Genomic DNA, 19,582 nt, shown 5'->3' on the forward strand with positions numbered 1-19,582 from the left:
CTTAATAGTATGAAATTTTAATTAAAACGAATTGTGCTAACTATTGGTTACATGTGTCGTATTGTATTTACTCAATTAATAATTGTGTTGTGTTTGTGTTAAGATTTATTGACATGAATAATAATTGTGTCGTAGTCAAGTTAATTCGTATGATAAGATACTCGTGTCCTAACACACCAATGGGATACTTATGTCCTGACACGACACGCCAATATAAGTTGGCCACTCTTATTCAATGTTGTACTAGCCGTTTATGTAGTCAATGAGGAAGACAATGGCCATTGATGCGGCCAAGGAGAAAGATGACGAGGTGGATGATGTCAGTGACATGGTCCTTGCCAGTTGGAGTCAATACCAAAAGGCTCACCAATAAGGTGATGTTGGAGACCATGAATAAAACGGAGAACGAAAACTTAATTGCGCAGATTACATTAGATACTGACATATAATGATATGACCTACTAAAATAGAGTACTTTTATATATATATCACATAATACAATTGGTTAACAGATAATGAAGTACTAAAGATGCAGAGATGTGTTTCTCAAGAAAAAGGACAGTGGCATATATGACCCATGGCGTAGGGAGGTAGACTTTTTTATTTTTAAATTACTTTAATGTTATGGGAACAGGTTTCGGTGAGGTCAATTTTGTCCATCAAATAAAAGATAGTATTTTTTTTTTTTTTTAAAGGTATATAAGATAGTTTTTTCTACTAAAGAATAACAATATACTATGAGATATGCAAAGATACATAATGTACCAATTTATTAAAATGATAAAAGATCTTAGTCAAAGAGGTAGTTTTTTTATAATTAAATATTAAAAATTAATATTTCATTTGTTCTAACTCTCCAAAAAAAAAAACATTCTTTTTAGCGCACACAAAATTCATTAAAATAGATAGACCGATGTACAAGGAGATACTAAAAAGGCCTTAGGCCTCGTTTGGATTGAGGGAATTGGAGAGATTTGGAGAGAAAGAAAGGGAATGATAGAGTTTAGTGTGTTTGGGTGGAGGGAATTGAGAAGAAAAGAAATGATTGGGAAGGATTTGGAGGGATAGGCTATCCCTCCAAATCCCTCCAATACAGTAAAACCCAATCCCTCCAAAATTGACAAGATTTGGAGGGATTTGGAGAGAAAGGGAGCAAATTACACCAAGGGGCAAGAGAGAGAGACAGCCGGATATGGGTTTTGATCAGTTGCAGAGAGAGGGGAAAAGTCGCTGAAAGTTGCAGAAAAACTTTATTGCCGGAAGTTGCAGAAAAACCTTATTGCCGGAAGTTGCAGAAAAACCTTATTGCCGAAAGTTGTAGTTGCAAAGAGAGACCTTGATTACAGAATCAAGGAAGAAAAAAATTAATAAGTCAGAAATATATATACATATATATGTATGTGTATGAGACACGAAATCCAAACATATATATGTGTATGAGACACGAAACCTAAACATATATGAATTTGTATGAGACACGAAAATCTAGCAACAATTTGGAACAATTCTGAAGGGTAGATTGCGTTGAAGGAAAATACAAAACCAAAAATAGTTTTTAGAGAGAGAATTTTTTTAGAGGGAGAGGGAGGGGGCAAAAGATGAGCAAAATAGACCGCGTCGTGTGGGGGTATAATGAATGACGGTGAAAGAGTGAGAGAGAAAAAAGGCAAGTTCAGATCTGTGAGAAAGATAATTTTAGGAGAGAGGCGATTGTGGAGGCTGAAAGATTTACCCTAGCTACTAACCTCATCAAGAAGGGTAATATGGTAAATTCATCATTATTCTTACCTTTCCTTTCTCTCCTTTACGTTATCAAAACAACAATATTATCAATTCCTTTCTTTTCTCTCTTATTTATCCAAATATGAATGGAAATTATGCCTATCCTTTCTTTCTTTTCTTTTCTTTTCTTTTCTCTCCTAATCCTTTCTTTTCTTTTCTTGTCTTTTCTCTCCCGTGTATCCAAACGAAGCCTTAGATCGCATATGCGTAAAATGCTACTCTTTTTCACTTTCTTCTCGTACTCATAAACACGCACGACTAAAATGAAAAAATCAATAGGTCCATTTGGGAGATAATGACTGATGATGAGTCACTCCACAAGAGCCGTTGTGGGACTGTCTCCTTTCCCGCCAAATTCAAATTCAGATTCAAAACCCAATCACTCCCCACATCGTAAGCAAATCATCACTCTGTTGCAGAAATGCAAACAAATCAAACAAATCACTCCAATACACGCCAAAATCATCCGAAACGGCCACGAACAAGACCCCTTTATTTTGTTCGAGCTCCTTCGCACTTGCTCCAACTGTAAGGCCATTGATTACGCCTACAAGGTTTTCCAACAAACTCGAAACCCTAATGTCTATCTCTACACTGCTCTCATTGATGGATTGGTATTGTATGGGTCATGTCTTGATGGGATTCGGGTATATTCTCAATTGGTCCACGAATCAGTTGTACCCGACAGTTACGCGATTACTTCAGTTCTAAATGCTTGTGGGTTTGAATTGGCATTGAAAGATGGTAAAGAAGTACACAGACGGGCTTTGAAGCTCGGGTTGAATTCAAATCGATCTGTAAGGATGAAACTTATGCAACTCTATGGAAAATGCAGGAAATTTGATGATGCATGGAGGGTTTTCGACGAAATGCCTGAAAGAGATGGTGTTGCATTAACGGTCATGATTTCGTCTTACTTTGATTACGGGTTAGTCAAGGAGGCGATAAGTGTTTTTAATCAAGTTCAAAGTAAGGACACGGTTTGTTGGATGGCAATGATTGATGGGTTTGTCAGGAATGGGGAAATGAGTAAGGCTTTGGACTTGTTTAGGGATATGCAAAGGGATGGTGTGAGACCGAATGAAGTTACTATTGTTTGTGTTTTATCTGCTTGTTCACAGTTGGGGGCTTTGGAGCTAGGAAGGTGGGTGCATTCTTATGTGGGGAAGTCTGATATCAAGATGAATCACTTTGTGGGTTCGGCTTTGATTGACATGTACTCAAGATGTGGTAGTATTGATGAGGCGGAACGAGTGTTTAATGGGATGAAAGAGAGAGGTGTCAGCACTTACAATTCCATGATTGTGGGGCTTGCATCGAATGGGAAGAGCATTGAGGCTATTGAGATGTTTAAACGAATGATGAAGCAAGGGTTAATGCCAACCAACATTACCTTTGTTGGCGTGTTGAATGCATGTAGTCACGGGGGTTTGGTGGATTTGGGGTATGAGATATTTGACGCAATGGCTAAATATTATGGGATTGAACCACGGATTGAGCATTATGGATGCATGGTAGACCTTCTTGGCCGTGTGGGTCGTGTTGAAGAGGCTTATAATTTTATTCTGAGAATGAAAATAGCACCGGATCATATCATGTGGGGAGCTCTGTCAAGTGCCTGTAAAATCCATGGAAACATCAAATTAGGAGAGGTTATTGCAAAAAAATTGCTAAAAAGTGGGGATGCTGATTCGGGAACTTATGTTCTTCTGTCTAATGTCTATGCTTCAATGAGTAAATGGGAGGATGCTGCAAAAGTGAGAGCAAAGATGAAGGAATGTGGTATTAAGAAGGAACCGGGTTGTAGTTCGATTGAGGTGAAGAATGAGATTCATGAGTTCCTTTTGGGGGACCTTAGACATCCGGAAAAGGAAGCAATCTACAGAAAACTAAAGGAGTTGAATCAGATACTGAGATCTGAGGGTTACTCTCCAGAAACAGGTGTGGTTTTACAGGATATCGAGGATCAGGAGAAAGAAGGGGCCTTAGCTATCCATAGTGAGAGGCTTGCAATATGCTATGGGCTAATCTCAACTAAACCATATACCACAATAAGGGTCGTAAAAAATCTAAGAGTATGCAATGATTGTTATTCGGTGATCAAGCTCATTACTAAGGTTACTGGAAGAAAAATTGTGGTGAGAGATCGGAAAAGGTTTCACCATTTTGAAAATGGTGTTTGTTCCTGTGGGGACTATTGGTAAAACAAGAGAATTTAATTTCTTGGATATCAAAGTTTTACTCAAATATATTGTTGCAACTTCCCATACAGTAGCCATAGCAAAGCGCGAAGAAGGTAGCACTGTCTCCTTCCATCGCATTTGTTCCTCGCGTCAGTATATATCATGTTTAGCTTCTGGAAGTGCAAGCAAAAGATGGAAGATGGATGACATGTACCATCCGAAGTGCAGGAAGATATATCATTCAAGAATTTTGCCAACTTCTCCATCAGTTGATTTTGTAGTGTGATTTTGATTGTCTAGCTTTTCACCGCAGATGGAGTGAGGGAGACTGTAACAACTAGATGAATTGATAATGTAAATCCTATAATTTTGTTGGCATTTCCATCACTCTAATCTATCTATGTTAGTAGTGTTTTTAAAAGGGTGGAGACTGGAGAGTGATAAACACCCATGTGGTATGCAAATAGGGTAGGTTCGTAAAAGTCCCTAATATTTATTTTTGGTTCAAACAAGGGCCTGTGGTAGGTGGAGTGATAAAAAGACTAAAGTGCCCTTATGTATTTGGAAAAAAATATATATATATAAAATGAACAATGTACCCTAACCAAAAACGGCATTGTGTGGTTATATGTAAAATGGTATAAGGGCATTTTGGAAAGACTAAAAGGGCAGTTTAGAAAATTTGCACCCCTTTTAAAATATGAAGGTCATTACAGAGGTGCTTGAGAACACAACAGCCTCTGCAAATAATTCAATAAATAAATAAAACAATTTGATTATACTTTTTAATTAATTTTAGGTGAGTACAACAACAACAACACATGAAATTAATTGGTGTAGAGAACTTCAGTGTCTTAAGTTTTAATTGTATATTTTACGTATAACTATTTACAGAAAATACTAGACTTTCAAAATTTTAGAGTGGAGTTGGTGGACCCTACCAAATTCAATTAACTTTGTCACTCTTTTCTACAATTTACTTTTTGTAGCCTGATTCACTTGTGGTGGTTTTCAAGAGTTCGTGTCAATATACAAAGTTAGTATTGTGATATGAAGTAAATCGATTGATTTACATACAAAATAAATTTGGTTCCTAGTTTCAATTGAACCAACTGTGGGTTAAATTTTCGTTTTATAATTTGGAAAAAATTGAATTATATTTATGTCAATTTTGTAGTTTTAACATGAAAATGTTAAAGAGAAGTTGTAACAACATTATTTTCATGCTTTTCTTATTCAATTTTTTTATTAAAATAGAAATATATACTTTATTCTTTAATGCTTCGTTTGGTTAGAAGGAACAAAATATAGGAAAGTAAAAGATAATAATAAATAAAGAATTAGATTAATTTTTTAAAAAAGAAAGATATAGAAGGATTTTGTTTAATAGTTTGAATAGTAAAAAAGTCATAAACAAATATTGTTATTTACCTAAATTGTTTTTTTTTATATATATATTAAACTAAATATAAGTCTAGATGGACTTCTTTTAAATTGATATTTTGGTCTTTATGAAGAATTAAAGTGATACAAAATCTAAATAAATAACTTCATAGGACATTTAGAAAGAGAAACACATACTATTTTCTGAAAATGATGATAAACTCATTTTTATTTCAGAGAGAGAGAGAGAGAGAACATAAGGCCATGAAAACAATCTGACTAATATTCTGATATTTTTCAGTTGTCCGGAAAAAAAGTTATGTCACTATTTTTTAAAGAAGAAAAATCACGTTTAGCATAGTTTTTACTTCTGCTTATACATAGAAGGAAAAGAGAAGCAGAAGTTATCACTTTCATTTGGCTTTTGTATTAGTGTTTGGGAAGCTTTTAATGTCAGAAGAGTTTTTTCTATCTCTTTAGCGAAACTTTTGGTGAAAGCTCTTATACTACTCAAATAACAATTTTATCCTTGTATTTTTTTTTCGTTTATATCTCTTTTTTTAAGCACATCCAAATAAGCATTCAATATGTGATATATAAAACAGTACATTATGCTTAAAAAAAACTCACCAATTTCATTTCATCATTAATACAAAATAAGATGTTTATCAAAACATCAACTCCGCAGCCATTCTATCTCAGTGAGTCAAATAAATTGTTTTGCTTAAAATTCCAAGTCACAATAGCTCTTGAATGAAATTTGTGATGAAACAAAATCTGTCACATATTTATTCTGAATCTCATGCATTAAAGATAAACACATCATTTGTAATAACATTAATGATAAACAAATAATTTTTTTTTTTTTTTACATTGTTAGGCGTATAAAATGAGCTAAATAACAAACTGAATTCCATTAAAAGGATTCTATAGTGCTTTGATAAATTAAGATGTTGGAGTAAATTAAATAACAACTGCTTTTATATACAAGTTCACCTATTATCGTAATTTAATTTATGGAAGAAAAAAATTGGGGAGATTTGTTTTGTTTATTAAATTTTTTTTGCATATATATTGTCCTATTTTCACCATTTAATTCCCCTTAGAAAGATGTAATTCCCTTTCCAAAGAGGATGTTGAAATAGTTGGATGCAGTTTGCGGATGACTGTAATTGGAAAAAGTTGGATGGTGGTTTGCCGGTGACTATAACAGGGAGAAGATTGAAATAAAGAAAAGAATAATTTTGGTTAACTATTTAAATGATATCAAACATTTATCATTGTACAAGTAAAAATCTTGTCGTCAAAGAACATTGGTTGCACTATGAGTTAAAATTAAACGTCATTTCTTACTTACATAAATGCATTCAAAGTTGTAAAGGGTCTTCTTAAAAAACTCAAAATTTATTGAGTTATTTTGCAATATATATATATAAAGAAAAGTTTGGGTTTTGAAAAAATAATTGTCTCCAAATATTTATTTTTCCAGCCGTACAAACCTAAAAAAAAAAAATTTAAAAAACCATTTACCTTCACTTTTCACCACTTTCCATCCCATCAAGCCAAACCTAACTTAATTTTCTATTTTTTCCTTAGAAGACATGTATCGGCCCTACAACACACACATTATTCAAGTATGAGTACGGTTTGAAAACGAGACCTCAAAGACTTACCTCCCGAATCTCTATCAACGCCACTATGCCCTTAGGAACAAACCTAACCCTATCTTAGTTTAGTTTTTTTATTTTTTTATTAGAGCACGTGTATCGACCCCACAACAAACGTACTATTCAAGTCAGAAGTGTTATTCGAAAGCGAAACTTCAAGGATTTAACTCCCAAATCCTTGCCAACACCGCTATACTCAAAGACAATCTACGTACCATTCAAGTTAAAAGTGTGATACAAAAGTGAGATTTCAAGGGCTTGCCTTTCAAATTCTTGTCAATGCTGCTATACTCATGGACAACCCTAACTTAATTTAAGAATAACATTTTTCATTCTTTATATTTTTTTATTGAACTTAGGAAAACCTAGAATAACCATTTGGAATTTTGGATGCAAACTTTCAAATTATGACAATCGTTGATGAAAGGGTCGCACTTTCCCACAAAATCAGGACCGTTAAAAAAATAATAATAAAATAAATTGCCCCATCGGGATTATCGATCTTTTTAGTATCCACATAATGAAATGTGAGATTTTAATTCTAACAATAAAGTGTAGTAGTAGCAGTATCAGAGGCGGAGATGCTGAGCACCCAAGTAAGTCTCCCTCACTCTATTAAGCTAGGTCGATACCACACTATCGTCTCTAATGAAATTAAATTATACACAATATACATATGTATATATATATATAGATAATAAATAAAGTGAAAACCCTAGAATTATACAATTTGCAGCTTTTATATTTGTATATTCAGTGTATAGTTGTATATTTTACCTTTCATGGTTCATGAAAAAAGAAAGCTATTCAAAGGGAATTGTCAAAATATTGTAGATTCTTTTTGTTTTCATCACTGTCAGAGACCTTGGATTGCTGAATATGGTGATATTGTTTACTAATTCTATGTTATTGATTGGATTGAATACAATAAGAACGTATTTGTGTGTGTGTGTGTGTATACAAACCGACATGCATACAAAGACCATTTATTTGACCTTGCAGTGATGTTCTGTTCTGTTCACATGCTTGAAAGTTTGAGCTGATTTTTCAAATAAAATATGCTATTTAAATAATTATTATGGATTTAATTAGGTTTGGTCATTGTCAGGATATTATTGAATAATACATAGATGAAAGAAGTTACTGAAATTATAAGTAGGTTTTTATTTATTTATTGATTTATTTTGTCTGGGTTTGGTTTATTTGACATTGTTGGATGCTCAATTATGTGTGATCTGATTAAAAATAGAAAAAGTTGCAGAAATTACTGATAAGAGAAATAGTTATTCATTTAATTTGTGCTGGATGTTCAATTAAGTGAACTATCATGTGGGTCCTTTTTGGATGTCTCTTGAATCTGAATTGCCATATCATTTTGATGTACGATATCGTCATCCAAAATGGAACTCCTTAGAACCATATTTCTTACAACATGGTCGTTTATAGATTTTGTTCAACTGAAAATGTTTATAGATTTTGTTCAACTGAAAATGTTATGATCTTTAACATTAAATTTTAGTATGACTGCTATTTGTCTGAATAGATCATTCAGAATGATAAAATTAACGCTATAATGTTATGTAAAAAGTTGATGGGTCATCCATTCAAGGGGACAACTGAGAGACTGAAACCTTATGTAATGAAAACTTGTTTTGCACAATCAGGTGGAAATTGCAATTTCATGTGAAGCTTCCTTGGCAAATGTAAGCAAGGCGGTTTCTCTGTGTGATTGTAAATGCACATAAAAATGTGAGGAAAATTGACAGGAATTTGTGGTGTATGCAATGCATGTGGAAAATAAGAAATATTCTGCAATGAGATTAATTTACACAGGCATTTATCTGTCATTACTGCACTTGTTTCCTATATATTTTTTAACATGTTTTATCCTTTTATATTGTGTTTCTTGTTTTAGAACCATTACCATCGTTGTCCCCTATGAAAAAAGTCAAAGCCCCTTATCGGATTTGAACCGACAACTTACACCTTAACATGTCGTTGCTCTACCACTGACTATGAGAAGTATCCTTATTTTGCTGCTCCGTTGTCTAAGGCTCCCACTCTTCTCATTGTGTAGTCATACTAGCCTTTTTTTCCTTCCAAAATGTGGAGCAGGGTTGCTCTAAAACAAAGCAGTTACAGAGTTACTCTTTTGCAAATTTTAAGTATTTACACTTACTATAAAAGCAATTCATTCATGCCATAGCCTGGTGATCCCTTGACTCCATTTAGAATTGTTTCTTCTTGCATTAGATCGCACTTATTTATCCCTTAAAATGGAGTTAGTAACCTGTTTGTATCAAGTTCTGCAAGACCTTTTTTTTACCATGTTATGGGGTAATGATGTATTATTACGATTTAAGAATTAGATTATAAGAAAGAGAATGAATGAACAAATTTTTTAATAAAATGCATAATAGTTCACATATCCTATCTTGTAGGTATTACTGAATAGATTCAATTTGAGTGCAATTTCAAAGAAGACAACATGTCTTCATATATGTGGGATAGTTAAGGTTCTTGTGGATAAAGTGGATGTTGGGGGTATTACACGTCAAATGATGGAGGTATCAGATATATTGGGTAAGTAGAAGCTAAGACTATCTTTTTACGTGTGAGCATATATTTGTGCCTCCATGCTTGTGTATGTGTGTGTGTGTGTGTGTGTGTGAGAGAGAGAGAGAGAGAGAGAGAGAGAGAGAGGAACCTCTAGAGCACCCTTACTCGTAGTCTTGTCTTTTGTTCCATTTGGAAAAGGGTTAGAATCTTATTAAGTGTGTCAAAGATCTCTATATAAATTTGGTGGGTGAAGTCTTATTTATAGTTTGCTGGGTGATGGCTTGCCAATAGAAGGTCCTAATTTGTTGGGCCATATGTCTTTGTCATGTGACTCAATGAGAGGTTGCCACGTGTAGTGGAGCAGTCATAATGGTTCTTGTTAGGACAGCAATAACATGACCAGACATTCTCTATGGCTCAGGCCAGCTGAATGCAACCATGTGTAAGTGAGGTGGTCCATCTGGTGGTTTGATGGGACATGAGGCACTGTACCATAGGATGCAATGGAATGATCACAAGAAAATGCTGCCACGTGGTTGATAAGTGCGACCTACAGGAAGCTTCCACATTGTTGAGGGATATTCTTTGTCAAGTCACATTGTCTCTCTCTTTAAGGCAGGCCAAGCAGACTGCACCTTGACAAAGCTGCCTTCAGTCACTAATTACTCCTAAGATACCAAGTGGCCCAAGGACTGCAAGGGGGATCACTTAATGGTCACACTTAGCCAAGGAGCTCCTTTAGTCCTGCTCCTGCTCTTGACTCTGGCAATGTACCAGGTATATCAGGGTGCAGTGTTATGCTGACTTTGTTAGATTTGGCACAAGTACAACAAGGTAGATATTATTTTGGAGGAGAAACAGATTAGACAGCCAGAAAACTGTGCAGTATAAACTTGTGGAGATCCGGTCACCACACAACTGAATAGTTGTCGGCTCAGCCATATAGCGTGCGGCGCAATTTTTAGGAGAGTTCCCTGGCTGGTTGGCTCGGTTGTGAAGTACACAATGAGGGAAATGACCCTTACTTTTGTACCTGATTGCAGAAGTCTTGGTGCCACTAAAATATTTAGAGTTCTGTGGAGATGTCATATACAGATTGCCATCTCCATAATACGTGGAGTGGTGGGGATGAATACTAACAGATATAAAATGTGACACTGAAAAAGGCTCATTACAATCATTATGTAAACCAAAGTAAGCTTCTTATCATTTTTTATATTTGTTATTGCTTTCCTTAATTTAGATTGCTTAATATGTAAACATAATGTTATAACTTTTCTAGATAGGCATCTTTAATCTCCCACGTTTAAAAACTAGTGTTTATACTTTGTTAATCTATTGCTTCTTCCAATTTTTTATTTTATTTTATTTTATTTTATTTTTTTCCTTAAAATTAAAGCAAATGGGAATTCATGTGGCCAACTCCATCCATTGCTACGGATAGACATGTCTTGGTGGTTAATTGCTATCAGCTCGATAGTGGGAGAACGTCCAGGGTTGTGCGTTTTTCGAGGCATTTTCAAGATTGGGAGATTGAGAACGTCATTGGTTTTTTGGAGTTGTTGTATCGCTAGCAGATTGTGGGTGGAGTTCCTAACTCTGTGGTGTGGGTTCTCTCCTCCCAAGGTCGCTTTAAGGTTTGGTCACTCTATAGGTGTCTTACGGATGCTCTAGGGGTTTCGTTCCCGTGGTGGCTTTTTTGGCATGGACATCTGTGTTGGGAAAGATCTTGACCCAAGATAATCTAAAGAGGAGGAGACAAGTTGTGATCAATTGTTGCAGCATGTGCAAGAGAGATGAGGAAACGATTGACCACCTTCTTTTGCATTGCCCAATGGCTTATGCTTGCTAGGTTTTTATGTTGGGTTTGTTTGGGGTTCAATGGGTTATGCCCAGGTCTTCCAAAGGTTCGGTTGAGGCTTAGAGGTTGTATAGTGGGGGCCCAAGCTCGTGATTTCTAGAGGGTCACACCTTTGTGCATCTGATGGTGTTTATGACTTGAAAGAAATAGGAGATCCTTTGAAGGAAAGGAGACTCCTATTGGTGTGTTGAAGTTCTCCATTATTCGCACTCTTTCTGTTGGGTCTAGGGAGAAATTGTAAATCCATGGAGGAGATAGTTGATTTTTTTGACTCTCTGAGAGTTTAGAGGCCCTATTTGGCCTTGTGTAGCTTCTGAGGGACGTGTTCCCTTTTGAAAGCTTCTTAATACAATCTTACTTATAAAAAATAAAAAACAAAACAAAAAAAACAAAAAATCATTAAAAGAAGTAAAATCTCCCTAAAATAAAATCTATATATATGCAAGAGTGCAGTAATGTTTGTTTGAGCTTCAAAAATTGACATCTCCATCCCCACAAACAATAATCTGTTACGATCCTTTCAAGTACACTGCCATGCGATAACCCACTGAATTATGAAGAAGAGAAGAGCCCATGTCCCTCACCTTTGGACAACCGAAGCAATTGATTCATTATCTCCTCTACTTCTTTACACGTACAACACCTTTGGGAGAATTTTCCCTCTTTGCACCAAGTTGGTTATAGTTAGAATCTTCTCAAGGGCTGTCATCCGTCCAAAAAAAAGTCCCATAGGATGGCACTTTAGCATGCCATACTGCCTTGTAAGAAAAGGTGTACCTCTCCTTTCATATTAAAGACTGGCTATCAAGTGTCAACTGGGTGAGTGTAGCCATTAAAATTGGATCCTAAAAGTTAGTTAACTAAATTGACTGGAATAATTCAGGTAATGTTATTGAATGGTGGTTCATGCCTAATGCACACATAGACTTGTATGGTTATCAATTGGATCGATCTTTTATTTCAATAATTCAAAATACATTTGTGGAAAACCTTAGATCTACTTGGTTTGGTTATGTTGCATGGACCACCTTACCATTATAAGTGCCATGTACATTGAAATTGTATCTTCTTTTTGTTATACTCCCTCTGACATTCTTTTTGGGACTGAGGTAGTATCAATTTTCTGAGCTATTTTCAAATTATAGAAACTTGTATTAATAACACTAAAACTTTTGTAAAGAGACATTCTTTTTGGGACTGAGGTAGTATCAATTTTCTGAGCTATTTTCAAATTATAGAAACTTGTATTAATAACACTAAAACTTTTGTAAATTCTCCTTTGTGCTACATGATTTCAAGGTGGTTGTCCTTAAGTTTGGAACAATACTATTATTTAAAGGAAGGTGTTGGATAAAAATGAAAAAAATGCACTTTTCTTTTAACTGTATATTATCATCACTACTATAATCATAGTCCTTGTTGCCGGGGAGGTTATTGAAATATTTTTTAAAGAGTTTATATGAATTGTTGTGTATTTTTTATGTTCAATCAGAATAGTTAGTGACTCTACTACTGAAAAGATCTTAGTGAATTTTGGATTATTTTAGTTTTAGTTGCAATTGTAGGTTTAATATGCAAATGCACATATACACAAAAAAGAAGAAAAAGAAAGAAAAAGGGACTTTACCTAGTTTTGGCCTTACTTCAACATGGTCTTGGAAAGAAAAGACTCGAGATAGATCTAACCTTTATGCTTTGTCTGGTTGGAAGGAAGGAGGAATGATGGAAAGAGGGGAAGGATGGAAGATGCTTTCATCGTTTGGTTGGAAGGAAGAGAGGGAGGAAGCACTTCATCCCTCCTGCCCCATGCTTTTTCATCCCTCCAAAATTGGACGGAAGAGAGGAGGGAAAGAAAGAAAAACTGCTCCATAAACCATTATTACCTCTCAATTATTTACAAAATTACTTTGTTACACCCTACTAATTTGGAATGAATATTTACTTTTAATTAGTTTATAATCTGAGCGTATATTGGTAGAAAAAATATAAAATATCTCCTTCCCTTCTTTCCAACGAAACAAAGAAAGTTGTCACTATCACCCCATTCATCCTTTTTACTATCCCGTCCATTCAACCAAACAAAAAGTGAGGGAGACACCTCTTCTTCCCTAGGGATGCCTCATCCATGAGTCATTCTCTCCCTTCCATTCATTTTAACATCCTTCCATCCATTTTAACATCCCTCCTACTAAACAGAGCATTAGAATTTACAAAGTGATTGCTATGAAACTTGACTTACACCAATGACACTGATGTTCTATGGTTTAAGCTACAACACTCGCACACAAGATCATCCTTTTCACAGAAGGCCTTCAGCTTCCAAAGGCTTGGTGGCTTGCAACAAAGAGATTGACAAGCAAACAATCAAAACCTATTTCTCAATTTAATATCTTGGATAAGAATCATTCTTTTCACTAAAATGCCCTTGTTGACAATCCTTTACTCCGACAGCATCTAGGGTTCCTCGAATCTTTTATTTATTTATTTATATATATTTTTTTTGGAAAAAAAAAAAAAAAAAAAAAATTCTTTTATAAGGTTAAGAACCAATTGCAACATATGCAAACCCCATGGAATTTTCATTGTGTGTAACTTATGATTTACTTTGAGGAAGAATAAAAAGGTAAAAATGCTTGTGCTTTTTATTCCTTAATAGATTGCTATAATGGTTTACACTTTGAGAAGATTTTTCTTTGTGAATGCATGTGATTCTGCTTACTGGATTTCTTTTTCTTTTTTTTTCTTTTTTCTTTTATTAAGATTTGGAAATTGACTTCAGTTTCATTTTTTGACAGTAAATTTCATAACATATGTGAATGAGCATTACAAAACGATTGTGGAGCCTGCTGGAATCGATTTTGATGCAGATATGGACATCTCAGATATGGACAATAAGATGATAGAAAGTTCAGTTGGAATGCAGATTTGTGTGCCTGAGGGTGGAGAAATGCTTGATTTCTATGGTGAAAGGGATTTAATTGGACATGGGATAGATGATAATATGGAACCATATATTGGAATGGAGTTTGAGTCTGAAGAGACAGCCATGGTTTACTATGATGCATATGCTAAGCGCGTTGGCTTTATCATCCGTGTTGGCAATTGCCACCGTTCAAGTCGTGATGGGTCAGTCATTAGTCGTAGATTTCTTTGCAATAAGGAAGGTTTTCGTGTAAACAATAAGAAGGCAAAACGGCTTGAAGTGAGAAAGCCAAGGGAAATAACTAGGGAAGGTTGCAAGGCAATGATAATGGTGAGGAAAGAGAAGTCAGGGAAATGGGTTGTTACAAAGCTTGAAACAGAGCATAGTCATCCACTAGGAATACCTGCTGGGAAGGGCCGTCGGGGTGCAATTCAGGCACGGCCACAGGTCAGTTTAGATCAGTATTAGCTTCTGTTTCTTTTCCAATCATTCACACACCTTTTTTTCTTTTTTTTTTTGTGTGTGTGCGTGTGTTCTACTTGTTCATAGTAGCTTTTACTTATATTCCACCCAACGAGGATATGACATCCTTTTCACTTTTCAACCCTCAAAATGGCACATGATTCCACCATTTTCTCCTTACCCCTTTCCCCATTCTCATCTTCCTAGTTGTATGTTTATTGTAGAGTATAGCGTAAGGCTGATATGCTAAACAGTAATGAACATTGTTTTTGAGACAGTCACTATACCTGAATGAACTACAGTATAAGTTCTACCAAACAGTTTGACCCATGTTGGCTCGACTCTCACAGTAGATGGGCTTTTATGCCTTATTCTGGAAGAGAACAGCTGAAAAAATGCCCAATTGGGCTATGTAGAGGGAGAGACAGAAAGACTAAGATGGTAACAAATTAACTAAATATATCTGGTTGCTACATGTTTGCACTCACTGTTGGATAATTCTTATGAGAGAAGTTTAATTTGCCCAAGGAAGTGGATTCAAAAGAACAATGAAGGGCAATGCTGGTCAAGGTAAACTTCAGAACTACCGCACAGATTTAAGATGGGTTTATCAATAACACTGGCTTCCGGTTCCACATGTATCAAAATATTAAACAACTTGTGGAACAATTTCTATTGTGATTAACAAGTATATTGTGTTCCATCACCTTATCAGTGAAGCCTAATAAATTATGGAGGACTTGGATCATTACCTAATCATACTGGTGGTACAATAGGAATTTGTAAAATAAATCTTCTCTAAAATGTGTGTTTTAAATGCTTGTACATTCAGTAGGATCACAACAGTGCCTGGATGAGGTCATTGTGTATGTCTTGGTTTTTGAAGTATGGTTTAGGAAGTAATGAAATATGATGGATCTGGTGGTTGTATTTCATGTTGCATGCATTGGTTACTCTCTCTATATATTCAACAGTGTTAATCTCCATTTGGATTGAAAAGTATGAATCGGAAGGATTTAAGTTCAATTATTTAAGTAGTATAACCGAAATTTAGATTTCAAACTTCAGTTTGAACATAATGCATAAATTGATTTGAGAGCCTTATATGCATCAATTTCAAATAACAACTTACAGGGTTTCAGGTTAGGTTTCTAGTTCTCAAGGATTTTAATAAAATGTTTCCCAATCTGTTAATCTAAGTTATCTAACATCTCCTTGGGCTTCCAAATCAAACTTCAATAGTCAATCTTTTATTTACACTCAAATCCCTTCATTTATCTAAATGTACTTAAACCTCATAAACCTAGAGACTAGAGTTGATTTATGGCTTTGTCGATTATAGCAATAATGCATTCTTATATAAATGATTGATCAAAAAATTTATTCATACATTATTTTTTTTTTTCTTACTTCTGTTGCGTTATTTTCTATTTTCTTAAGATATACACACACGTCTGTAAAGGCAAAACAATTAAAGTAAGTTGCTTTGTTTGAATGAAAGAGCCCAGATTCAGGAAATATATTCTAAACTCTCCCCAAACTTTGAGTTTTATGGATGAATCATACTTCGGCGGATTCTTTGTTGCTGTCTGTAAACCTTAATATTTTTCTTGGCAGAAAAAACTGTGTTATAATGTTCAAGAAGCACAATAGGTCATCTTTGATGACACATTTCAAGCAAACATTCTTAAATAGTTGGGGAGAAGCCATTTCTATTGTTTGTTGTCTGGTGCATTTAGCATAAAGGCATCAGCAGAGTCATCAATGTTTATGCTGAGTTTCATGTGTTTTTCTAGTTTTCTCTAAGAAGCAATTCTATTGTTTGTTGTCTGGTGCATTTAGCATAAAGGCATCAGCAGAGTCATCAATATCCATGCTGAGTTTCATGTGTTTTTTTCTAGTTTTCTTTAAGAAGCAACTTTTTTTTTTCATGTGGAAAAAATGAGAATGAAGAAAAGTCAGTTTGAGTATGTGCACATATTCCTCCCATTTATGCATTGCTTCAATAGTTTATTGACACATTGAGTTATGGGAGTTGTCTGGGACCTTTGTCCTGGATTGCCAATTATATCACTTAACTCCAGCTGCCATTGATTTCCGTTTTCTATTTTCCCTTTGAAACATATAAATATTATTATATATTCTTTTCTATGCATAGGATGAGAAGGATAAGAAAATCCGAGAGTTATCTGCTGAGCTTCATCGTGCAAATCAACAGTTGGCAGAGTGTGAAGAGCAACTAAACATGGTTTTGAAAGATATAGAACAGCATACAAACCACCTAACAAGAAGTCTTCATGACATAATCGAGAATGTAAAAGAAATCGAAGCTGAGGATGAAGAGCAATTATAACAGGGCTTTTGGTGCATTTCTACCTTTCTTTTTCCAACTTACAATTCATCCATTACTGCATTATTTAGTTGTATTTTTTTTTGCCCCTTTTTTTCTGTCTACTGCTATTTATCGAGTACGAGTGTATATAGATATTTGGAGGATTTGTAATGGGGAAGTGCCTTCATGAACTTCAGACCTTTCAACTTACTGAAAGAGCCGCGTTCATTGTTGCACAGGTGACTTTCCAAACATCAGAGAAGAGTTTGGCATGGTGCTGCAATTCGGGTAGGTGTTGAACTGAGAACTGACACCACTCTTTTCTCTAACAACATAAGATTGAAAGTAAATTTTTGAAAAAATATGATTTATGGAGAATACATGAGGAGAGTAATGTTTGCCTCTAGTAAGAAATAATATATGAGATATGATACAGCAATAATCATTGTAAAGAAAAAGGAATGGTGTTATTTTTCTTAATTAGAAATCAAGTCAATCTTACTTTGACTATATGCAGCCAAAATGAATTTGGAAATGTGAATGAAGTAAATTTCTCTGTTGAGTGAGTGTGAGTGTGAGTGTGAGTGTGAGTGTGAGTGTGTGTGTGTGTGTGTGTGTGTGTGTGTGTGTGTCTAATGTGTTTAATTTATATGGTTGAACAAAGCAGGGATTGTGTGTATCGGTGCATTGTGTCCGAAAGAGTTCCCTGCAACATGGATCTGGGGAAGGTGGGCAGTTCGTTAGTTCTATTGAAACTTTTAACAATCATCTTCTCCACATTTCTCTCTCTTATTTTTTATGTATTTAATGAAAAATAAAATAAAAAATTGATTGTAATAATGATTATGTTAGATTCTGACCATCTTGTTAATACCTAGTTCAAACTATTTTCATTTGTATTAAGACAGTTCATAGCAAACACATTGACATTGTGTTTCACTATCAATAACAGAAATGCTGAAGATTCATATTGATTGTATTTGTACCTAACCAATTGCCATGTCTTTTTATACTCTTGTGCAATATAGTATACAAGGTTCTATTTGTATTTTAAAAAACTTGGACCTAAAGTTTCATTTCTTTTTTTTTTGGTTTTTCTAGTTATACTCGCACACCACTCCCTCAAGGAATTATTTGCATCAAGAGAATTCGTACTTTAGGCCTAATGCTTTTTGAGGAATTATTTGCACCAAGAGAATTTAAACTTTAGATCTAATTCCTTTTGAGGAACCACATCAAGATTTTGGCCGGACAATTTTAAACGTTTGTCTTAAAAGAATGTTCCATTTGGTGTGGGGGTGTGGAAAGACCTATTAATTACTTGTATGTCTTAACATGCTAATATGACCGACTCCCTCTATATCAAATTAAAAGTACTATGAGTCACAATTCGTAAAGGCGAGATGGAGGGAGTACTATTTTTTGCACCATAGTTGTAAAGAAAAGGGATGTATTTAAAAAAAAAAAAAAATGTATTTCTTTTCTTAAAAAATGATTAAGAATTTGGCATTAAAAAAAAAATGTAAATTATGAAAGTACGCATATAACTGATACAAGTATAATACACATGCTAAAACAAAAGTCAATAAAAAATTGAATATAATATAATATTACTATTTTTGTATTATTTTGTTATTATACTTTGAATCATAATTCATGGTTGTAAACCATCAAGGAAACTGAGTAAAACCTCCCTAAAAAAAGTTGACCTAAAGCTCTCAAGAACCATGTTGCAATGTGATGTTATAAAGATTAAAAAAGCCCCTTGATAAACAAATTTAAGAAAATGGTGCCACTTCATATAAGATTTAAATTGATACAGTTAACTCATTCGGCATAGTATTGTTAAAAAATTAATTTTGAAATAAAATAATAATACATTGAAACAATTTTCTTAAATTTTTATTTAAAAGGAAAATAAAACCAAAAATGAAAATCAGAAAATCTAAATTTTCTTAAATTATAACATCACTTTGCTGAAAAAATAATATTGATTGTTTATTAAGCATCTTGCATATGATTACAAGTTCTCAATAATTTGCAGTTGACTACTTCAATCTCATTTTCTAGGTAAGGCCATCCATCAATCCACATCCGATCACATTTTTTACCCTAATCTCTTCCTCTAAAATTACCCTCAATATGAATTATATCACTTTTTTTGAGTGGCACAACACATTTTATTACATAGTTGAATTAATGCTCATCATGACATTTTACAAAATACCTTAATATAATTGCCAATTATGTTATTAAAATTTCTCATTATTTGAAATTTCATCTTTTTTCTCTAATAAAATAATCAAATGATTAATGGGTGAGTTTTATATGATAATTCAATCTCCACTTTTAATGGAGTACATGACTTCTTCGTTATTTTAAGATATGACCATCTATAATAATTAACTTTTATCACTTGATGATACGATC

The 19,582-nt window shown here is 34.3% G+C and overlaps 2 protein-coding genes and 1 non-coding gene across 6 annotated transcripts; all 3 read left to right on the plus strand.

Moving 5' to 3' along the window:
- The first annotated feature begins 2,011 nt into the window (after positions 1-2,011).
- On the plus strand, positions 2,012-4,337 carry LOC132306578 (putative pentatricopeptide repeat-containing protein At5g59200, chloroplastic). Its single transcript, XM_059804013.1, has one exon. It carries the CDS (start codon positions 2,085-2,087, stop codon positions 3,984-3,986), a length of 1,902 nt encoding a protein of 633 aa, XP_059659996.1. The 5' UTR covers positions 2,012-2,084; the 3' UTR covers positions 3,987-4,337.
- A 3,199-nt stretch (positions 4,338-7,536) lies between these two features.
- Positions 7,537-18,137, plus strand: LOC132306579 (uncharacterized). 4 transcript variants are annotated; one of them, XM_059804018.1, is made up of 6 exons: positions 7,537-7,611; positions 9,457-9,598; positions 14,231-14,805; positions 16,979-17,184; positions 17,392-17,440; positions 17,817-18,137. In XM_059804018.1, exons 1-4 carry the CDS (start codon positions 7,597-7,599, stop codon positions 17,171-17,173), a joined length of 927 nt encoding a protein of 308 aa, XP_059660001.1. In that variant the 5' UTR covers positions 7,537-7,596; the 3' UTR covers positions 17,174-17,184; positions 17,392-17,440; positions 17,817-18,137. The 4 variants fall into 4 exon arrangements, with proteins under 4 accessions (XP_059660001.1, XP_059659998.1, XP_059660000.1 ...); XM_059804015.1 differs by having other exon boundaries at positions 17,820-18,137; XM_059804017.1 differs by having other exon boundaries at positions 16,979-17,440.
- On the plus strand, positions 17,813-17,934 carry LOC132310968 (small nucleolar RNA snoR135). The gene has a single exon (XR_009482795.1). It is a non-coding gene; the product is annotated as a small nucleolar RNA snoR135 (small nucleolar RNA).
- Positions 18,138-19,582: the final 1,445 nt, after the last annotated feature.

This window comes from Cornus florida, unplaced genomic scaffold (assembly GCF_030987335.1).
Source record: "Cornus florida cultivar Cherokee Brave unplaced genomic scaffold, ASM3098733v1 CherokeeBrave_3.0.0_Hap2_Chr05, whole genome shotgun sequence".
Taxonomy (NCBI): Eukaryota; Viridiplantae; Streptophyta; class Magnoliopsida; order Cornales; family Cornaceae; genus Cornus; species Cornus florida.